The 8,888-nt window shown below is 49.9% G+C and overlaps 1 protein-coding gene across 1 annotated transcript; it reads left to right on the top strand.

Moving 5' to 3' along the window:
• The first annotated feature begins 218 nt into the window (after window positions 1-218).
• Window positions 219-6,637, top strand: adamts1 (ADAM metallopeptidase with thrombospondin type 1 motif, 1). Its single transcript, XM_040142259.1, has 8 exons — window positions 219-1,196; window positions 2,073-2,413; window positions 2,526-2,658; window positions 2,785-3,242; window positions 3,378-3,564; window positions 3,808-3,986; window positions 4,283-4,458; window positions 4,589-6,637. Exons 1-8 carry the CDS (start codon window positions 578-580, stop codon window positions 5,328-5,330), a joined length of 2,835 nt encoding a protein of 944 aa, XP_039998193.1. The 5' UTR covers window positions 219-577; the 3' UTR covers window positions 5,331-6,637.
• Window positions 6,638-8,888: the final 2,251 nt, after the last annotated feature.

The raw sequence follows: 8,888 nt of genomic DNA, 5'->3' as shown, positions 1-8,888 counted from the left end.
GTTTGAAGAAAAAAAAAAAAAAAAGCTTCTCTGCCCAAAAGCTCTCTATACTCACAATGATTGATTATTATGGCAACGCTCCGGGTCGCTGGTGCGTTTTCCTTGCGCACGAGATTTGGCCCCTCTCAGATCAAAGGGCCCTCAGGAAAGGGGTGGTCCCGGGGCTGGGGGATATATAGCAGGGACCGGCTCCGGTCTGACTGCAAGGCAAGAGCAGAGAACAGACGAGACGGGCCGGCAGAGCGAAAAACCTGCCCCGAACTCAAAGTCAGAGCTAAAAACCGAGACAGCTGCTGGGGTTTTTTTTAAAGAGGGAAAGACCCGTTGGAATTTACCGCTGAGATCCAGCTTTTATCTTCATTTAATGAAAGGACTTTTTGCAACAAGTCAGACCTGCACATAAACCTTAAATGAGTTTTGCACTGGATTTGATCCCTGTTTAGAGTTTTATGCGTCCGGACAGTTTTGTGGAAGTCTGGGGTTTGTAGCTTATAGCGGAAAACCTTTTTAAAGGATTTACTTGCTTCCTCATAGAGACTTTATTATCGATTTCTCACTTGTCGGATTTCGCGGTTATATGATGTGGTTTTTACACGTCTCCGTTGGTTTTATTCTGTGCGTCGGCGCGGCGCACGGCGCCTGGGAGGAAAGCACCGTGGTGCCGGTCAGACTCTACTCGACTGCCCGGTCGGAGAGCGAAGCCGAACCGTGGCGGACTCTCTCCGCAGAGGAGAAGGAGAAGGAGGCGGAGATGAGGGTGTACCGTTTGGACGTATTTGGCAACGAGCTGGTCTTGCAGCTAGAGCCCGACCAGACCTTCCTGGCGCCGGGTTTCGTCTTCCACGTCGTGGGTAGTCCCGAGTCCGAGCCGACCCAAGAACCCAGCGGCGGAGCTGAGCCGGGGTGTTTCTTCTCGGGCACGGTGAACGGAGAGGAGAGCTCCGCCGCTGCGCTCAACCTGTGCCACGGCCTCAGGGGCGGATTCTACTTTCAGGGCGAAGAGTACTTTATCCAGCCCCTCAACTCGAGTGACTTCCTGGGCACCGAGGAGGACGTCCACGCGATCCGCCGGAGAGGTCGGGCCGCTCTGGCTGAGGAGGGGAGCTCCAAGTGCGGGGTCAACGAGGACGAGGAGAGAGTGCCAAAGAATCTGGAGAAAGAAGCGAGGCACGGAGCCGCTGACGCAGAGCAGACAGGTAAGGCTGCAGGAATACTGCACACACACTTTACACATTATTACAGGCGCGTTGTCTGTCCTCTCACATTAGACCAAGCTTAAACGTGGCCAAGGAAACACCAAGAAAGTAAATTCTTTACTCTATAGAATGTCCTGAAATCCATTCAGCGTATCTACAGCTGAATGCAAGCAAGCAGATAACGTATCTTAAGTGAGTGACTACAGTTCATGCGCAGACCAAAGGGCTGTCAGCCGGAGGGGTGCGCGGCATGCGCAATGGACTCGGCTACCTTTCTGACAGCGCCGTCTACGCGCTGGAGAAGAGGAAGGGTGGGGGGTGGTGGGGGGGCGACTTCTCCAAGGAGAAAGAGGAGGAGGAGGAGGAGGAGGAGGAGGAGTGACGGAGGGGAGGGGAGGGGAGGGGAGCTGCGGGGTTGGGGCCAGCCAGAGACCGGCAGTGCTGAGACGTTTAAACTCGCCTCCTGGTACTACGAGCACCGGCAGACATTTTTCCCCAGAGAGGATTTTCTCCCCCTCGCCCTTCCTCACCCGCATAATTTTTCCACCAGAGAAGGTCATTTTAGGAATGTGGACTCTGAGGAGGAGGCGGGGGGGCGTCGGTGGTGTGACGCTGAGTCATGGCAGCCAGGCTCCCCCAGGCACATCCGGAGCGCTCTTTGGAGCCTCTGTCCCTCTGAAAAACGAGCCTTTGTAGCTGTTTTTTAGAACACTGGCCGAGCTTTGCAGACTGTTCCGGACAAACTGAAGCGTTACTATCAAACTAACAAACGTCTCAAACAGTTAGAGCGCAGCAAAATTAGGACTGAAACCTGATATCCGGTCACATGACCTGCGAACCCAGTTTGGTCTGACCCCTGTCTGTCTCTCCCCTCAGCCCACCACAGGACCAGGCGTTTTGTTTCCACCCCTCGCTACCTGGAGATCATGCTGGTGGCCGACCAGTCCATGGCCGAGTTCCACGGCGCCGGGCTCAAACCCTACCTCCTGACAATCATGGCGGTGGCATCCCGCCTCTACCGCCACCCGAGCATTCACAACTCCATCAGCCTGGCTGTGGTGAAGCTGCTGGTGGTGTACGAGGAGGAGCGAGGCCCTCAGGTGTCGTCCAACGCCGCCATGACCCTCCGCAACTTCTGCCAGTGGCAACGGCAGCACAACCCTCCGAGTGACCGCCACCCTGAGCACTATGACACCGCCGTGCTCTTCACCAGAACAGTAAGTTGGTGTGGAAGAAGAGGAGGTGTGAAAATGGACAGAAGCGGAATGTGTGAAAAGCGGCATTCAAGAGTATTCAGACATTCATTTCTGCTCTCTGTCTCCTCATTAGGACCTGTGTGGTGCCCACTCTTGCGACACTCTGGGCATGGCAGATGTCGGCACAGTGTGCGACCCAGACAGAAGCTGCTCAATTATTGAGGATGACGGGCTTCAAGCGGCATTTACTGTGGCGCACGAGCTGGGTAAGTGGAAAACAAGTCAAGGTTCTCGTGTGTGAGAACGTTATAAATTGAGCACAAACACTCTAGATATTCTTGATTTTCAGGACAGACGTGCTAAAGAATTGTTCATTCATTTCTGTCCTACAGGCCACGTCTTCAACATGCCTCATGATGATGCTCAGCTGTGTTCCGGGGTCAATGGTGCCCACTGGGGGTCCCACATGATGGCCTCCACCCTGTCCAACCTGGACCAGCAGCAGCCATGGTCCCCCTGCTCCGCCCTTATGGTCACCACCTTCCTGGACAACGGCCATGGTCAGTGCCTGCTGGATAAGCCGGTCAAACCTCAGCCCCTTCCCCAGCCCCTGCCCGGGACGGTCTATGACGCTGACCATCAGTGCCGACTGACTTTTGGCGACGACTCCCAGCACTGCCCGGACCTGAGCACCACCTGCGCAGCTCTGTGGTGCACTGTGACCACATCCAATGGTCTGCTGGTGTGCCAGACCAAGAACTTCCCCTGGGCTGATGGTACGCCGTGTGGGCATGACAGCTACTGCCTGGCTGGACAGTGTCTCACAAAGAGCCAAGCCGCCAAGCATCAGGTAGGAACCAGACCCAGTGTAATGCAGTGCTCATGCCTACTCTCCTTTGCCTGCCGTCGGACCAATCGGTGTTTAACTCTCAGTTGAGTCCCGCCCGGTTTGAAATGGTAATGGTTATGTCTCTGGTGTTTTCAGACTCCGGTCAACGGCGGCTGGGGCGTGTGGGGCCCCTGGGGCGACTGCTCTCGGACCTGCGGTGGAGGGGTGCAGTATTCCTTCCGTGCCTGTGACAACCCTTTGCCCAAGAACGGGGGCAAGTACTGTGAGGGCAAGAGGATCCAGTACCGCTCCTGTAACACGGAAGCCTGCCCTGATACCAACGGTAAGAGAGTTTTGTGATCACACATAAATAATTTATCTCGGATAAGAATTTCGTCATAACAGCTGAGACCTGTTCCATATGCTCTCTTGAAATGCCTCCAGCTGTAATCGTCAGTAAGCCGTTTAGCCTGAATGTTTCGACGTACCTCGCGCATCGGCGTGAACGTTAGCGTGCAGGCCGGGGTTTAACTGGCAGGTAAATCTAATCCCTGTCTGGCTCTCTCTCTCTCTCTCTCTCTCTCAGGCTTGTCGTTCCGCGAGGAACAGTGCCTGGCCCACAACGATATGTCGGCCCAAGTGTCGCTGGGCTCAGGAGAGGGTGTTGAGTGGGTGCCCAAGTATGCTGGAGTATCACCCAAAGACCGCTGCAAGCTGGTGTGCCGGGCCAAGGGGACCGGATACTTCTTTGTCCTCAAATCTAAGGTGGGAGTTGCTAGATACTGTATTATATTAACAACGTCTGTGTTTGTTATTGCTCTGCTTTGGAACGACTTTACAAGATTCTCAGGGTCTAAGTTGAAAATCTCATAATAGTCTCTTTACTTGTGCAGACTTGCATGTTGAAAGATCAGCTATTGTAATGTCCCTCCGCCCCCTAAGCTACAGCCTCGCTGGGGAAAAAAAACTTTCACTTTTTACCTTTTGACTCGCAGGCTTACGTAACAGTCTCACCAGACATAACTCTAAAAGTTCCATTTGTGTCTCTCTGCTGCCCCCAGGTGGCTGATGGCACACCCTGCAGCCCAGACTCCACCTCGGTTTGTGTTCAAGGCCAGTGTGTCAAGGCCGGATGCGATCGGGTCATTGGCTCGAGCCGACGCTTTGATAAGTGCGGTGTGTGTGGTGGAGATGGCTCCACCTGCAAGAAAGTGTCTGGCTCTCTGGACCGTGCCAGGTAAACATCCGACAAACCTTTTTTGCTTTACTAAACTTGAAAGTCCTATAATATGTAGCGAAACTTCATAGCGTGGAAGTCAAAATCCTTTTTTATGACTAAGTTTGACCACCATCTGTCTCTGCTTCAGGCCTGGTTACCAGGATGTTGTAACTATCCCTGCTGGTGCCACCCACCTGGACGTTAAGCAACGCGCTCCGGGCAATGGTCGTCACGACCACAGCTACTTGGCAGTGCGCCGCCAGGACGGAACCTACCTGCTAAATGGCGATTACAAACTGATGACCATGGAGACAGACATCACCCTGCGAGGGGCACTGCTGCGCTACAGCGGCTCCGCCGCCACCCTGGAGCGCCTCCGGAGCTTCGCCCCGCTCCCCGAGCCCCTCACCATCCAGGTGCTGTCTGTAGGGGAAGCCCCGAGGCCCCGGGTTAAGTACAGCTACTTTGCCCCCAGACCCAACAACGCTCCTTCAACCTCCAACAACAATGGAGGCCGCCGCCAGTCCATCAATGCCATCCGAGAGGTGGGTGGAGCCGAGTGGACCCTGAGGGAGTGGGGTCCTTGCTCCCAGACCTGTGGAGGAGGCATGCAGCAGAGAGAGGTGGTGTGTCTGGACCCCCAGGGTCGTCCCTCCAGGGAATGTCCAGAGGAGCTGCGCCCCTTGGCCTCGCGGTCCTGTGCCTCCCAGCCCTGCCCCTCCTGGCTTCTCGGAGAGTGGTCTGTATGCTCCAAGACCTGTGGCCGAGGCTTCCGCAAGCGCCAGCTGCGCTGCATCGGCCACGATGGGCGCACGCTTACCCACGACAGCTGCGACCCGAAAGACCGGCCGCGACCCCTGCTGGAACTGTGCAATCAGGGTGCCTGTTAAGGACTGCTTCACCAATCTCACCTCCTGTCTTCCACCCAGCTTTCAGAGAGAAATCAGATTACAAACTCTGATCTTCACTGCCTCCTTTTTCCTGAGAACAATCTAAAGAGGCTGATGAATGTTTACATCCAGAGCAAGAGCGCTGCAATTTTCCATGTGTTCCAGATAGTCTAACAGCCCCGCACGTCAGTGGGTTCACAATGACTGTGACTGTAACTGACCATTTTTACTCATTCCCTCCATCTATTTCGGGGCCAGACATCGAAACCACAGTGGCACTGTCACCTAATTGCAGCAACAGAGACTGATTACAGATTGCTGCCCGTCTGTCCTCGGCACAGCAGTGGCACATTTTGCCTCCCATCAAGGAGAAGAAAGCATGGACATTCTTGATTTCCTAAAAAAAGCATGCTGCTTACCGTGTTAATGTCATGCTTGTGTGTGTTTGTGTGTGTGTGTGTCAGTGTGCACGCGCGCGCGTTTGTGCGTGCGTGTGCGTGCGTGTGTGATGTGAGACTGTGTGTGTGTGTGTGTGTGTCAAATTTTTAATGCATGTAAAGGATGTTTGTCCAAGCTGGGCTGGACAGACACATTAGGGTTGGGAGGTTATTGCAGAGTATATAAAGAAACAAATGAAAGAGAATAGCTCATAATCTACTTGCTCACCCCATCAGGTATGGAAAATAAGATAGCTCATAGTCATAGTGTTTATGTTCAGATTTACTAGTCTACTTTTATTTATCACAAACCTGTAGCACTTCAGCTTTATTTTTACCAGTGGCACATTGTAACACCCAGTTGTCTCTAAATGCCTCAGTACACCGTACTTTGTCCTTTAGCCATATCTTACCCTCAACTACACAACCTTCAATGAGGGAACTCTTTAAAGACCAAAGAAGTGTGTGTGTGTGTGTGTGTGTGTGTGTGTGTGTGTGTGTGTGTGTGTGTGTGTGTGTGTGTGTGTGTGTGTGTGTGTGTGTGTGTGTGTGTGTGAGAATGAGGAATGCGTGAGTGTGTGGAGACCTAAAGAGGGACTTGTCTCCTGCTACTACTTCATAAGTAAGTCTCTCCTGCCTTCTGCGAAGGCACTTTGTTTTTGTTCTTTTCTATCAAGTTTTGTTTCTCTTTTGTACAGAATATCCAAACATTATTTATTTTTGTACAGCCTGTTAAATATAATCATGTGGCTTTTTTAATATTATTTTTTATTTGTTATTGAGATCACAGAAGGAAGTAGAATATATAGAGTATTTATACAATGTTATATATATATGGTCCTAGGTTCATGAATAAAGTATCACAATGACTTGTGCAGCTGATGTCTCCAGAGTGGTTTGTCTCTGTGAACTTGGAACAGGCACTGATCACTGACCCCTCTGACGTAATGTGGTCCATACACCTTGACCCTAACTTTAACCACCACAACTTCATGTCTAACCTCAACTCTCACCTAACGCCCTCCCCCAATTCTACCCCCCCCCCCCCACACACACACAAACGCACACAATGTCTGAGGGATTCTGGTGAAGTTTCATGGATCCCAGTGAGCTTTAGGGGGCTCACCATTACCATTTAATACAGATTTGGAATGGCATGGTACAACTACTCATAATATGAATACATTTTTTTGTAATTCAGCCTTCGTCCACTGGATGGGAGTGTTTCAACCTGTCATCCAATTTGGACAGCCGATTACTCCACACTCTGTAAATATTGATATTGTAGGGGAAAGGGCAGTCCAGTCACGGCCAGATTTAAACTGCTAGAGGGCAACAATGAGCTGCTGCGCCCCTAGCAACCTTTTTGGGGGCCCCTGGGGTCAGGGGCAGCAGGTTAGTTTCCCACTATTGCAAACCAGCCTCTGAGTCTTGAGGAAAAATTCTCATGTCCTTTTATTACTATTAATCCAATGGTATGAGCCTTTTGTAAAACAGATTTTATACGTTAGTCTGAAGTATTAGAGAATTTAGAGCTGTGGGTTGGAAAAGAAAGGTGGAACATATAAATCGCCCCGGCACAATCCTCTGTTAGTTCACCGGAGAGTCACCGCAAAGGTCGGAGTGATGGCACTGTTATTCCCATGTGACATGAGCTCCACTTCATCCATATATATATATGAGTGAACACAGCTAAATGTGAGCTCAGTATTAGCTGACTGCATTTACGTCACGGCACATTAACCGGACCATTGAGCATCTGCCCTACTTCCACCTCTAAAATTGCTCTAATCAAAGCTAGGCTGATACACTATTTTAAATCCGACAAACAAGTGGCCGTTTTTAAGCAGAGCTATACTTGTATTTGTAGAATTGTACAATTCACTGTTTTTCCTTTACAGATTAATAAAGCAGAAATAACCCCTAGAAGCTCAGTGTATTTTTGCCACAATGCGTATAAATTACTGTATGATTACAGCGCTACCTAGCTCTCTTTTCTTTGACATTTTCAGAGATTTGTTTTAAATTCTATGCAGTCGGGCAACTCCCCTGATCTCTCTGGGCCCCCAGCTGAGACCAGAAAGTACCTTAGCGCCGTTTCTGTAAACTGGAGCCCATGTGGCACTTCCTGTTGGGCCCTAAGGAAGATGATCTCCTGCCCTGTTGGCTCCCATGCAGCACAAAGGAAATCATTATCCCGTAATTATAGATGGTTAAGAAGAAAATTGTCCCTCTCTGTAATCTGCGTAATAGCATAATGTGCCACCACACTCCGTAAACCTAAACAACTGGCGCAGGCAAGGATGTATACTTCATTTTTATTTTTTTGTTAGTTCTTTTGACTTAATGACTGACAAATAAAAGTACAAAATCGGCGAGGAAAATGTCAACATTAATGTGTCCGCCTGTAATCTGTAATGAAACTTGTGCCTGCTTCTTTTACCTGCTTGTTTGTTCATGTCTCAGCGTCGCATCATTACAGCTTAAAAGAAACATCTGGAAGGCATTATGAATCATTGCTGCTCAATGTGGGTGGCATTTCCAAGAGCTAAATCATCCTTCATCCTTTTGCCACCCTTGGTTTCCTGCAAAAGTTTGTTGAAATTGGGGCAAATTTGATCTAGTTTTCAAATTTCGATAGAAGAATCCGCATTGTGTGTTATGGTCAAAAGCTTTTTGTGATCGGGGTAAAAACATTGAACATCCCTGTGCACATATATATCATTTACTAATAAACTCGGTGAGGAAAATGTCAACATTAATATAATAATAATGGTCCTGACTCCTACATACATTACTTATGCAATCGGGACATTGTGACGTTGACCTTTCAACTCCTTGCTTGCTGAGCCTTTGAAATGCTGCTGTGGTCGCAGGTTTTCACATAAAAATATAAATGGCTGCAAAATATCTAAATACCATGACCAGGGTTTTGGTCTGCCCCTGCCCCTTTTGTCTTGGTTCAACGGTATCCTTTCAGTGTTAATCAAGCTTTTATACATATACGTGTATATATATATATAAATACATATCTTACATGTTGCTGGACAAAGATATTACTTTTCTTTCTGCTCTAACTAGCGGAGGGTAATGTCCTCTGAGCATGGTCAGACACTGCTTG

Source organism: Xiphias gladius, chromosome 13, assembly GCF_016859285.1.
Source record: "Xiphias gladius isolate SHS-SW01 ecotype Sanya breed wild chromosome 13, ASM1685928v1, whole genome shotgun sequence".
In the NCBI taxonomy this organism is placed as follows: Eukaryota; Metazoa; Chordata; class Actinopteri; order Istiophoriformes; family Xiphiidae; genus Xiphias; species Xiphias gladius.
The sequence above is the reverse complement of the archived record's forward strand: the minus strand, read 5'-3'. Positions and strand labels throughout refer to the sequence as shown.

What these genes read in the sequence shown, in the direction of transcription:
- adamts1 (XM_040142259.1), top strand. Translation starts at nt 578, where the DNA reads ATGATGTGGTTTTTACACGTCTCCGTTGGTTTTATTCTGTGCGTCGGC. An exon ending in GCCAAGCCGCCAAGCATCAG is followed by an intron (nt 3,243 to 3,377) that starts GTAGGAACCAGA and finishes TGGTGTTTTCAG; the next exon opens with ACTCCGGTCAACGGCGGCTG. An exon ending in GGCTCTCTGGACCGTGCCAG is followed by an intron (nt 4,459 to 4,588) that starts GTAAACATCCGA and finishes TCTCTGCTTCAG; the next exon opens with GCCTGGTTACCAGGATGTTG.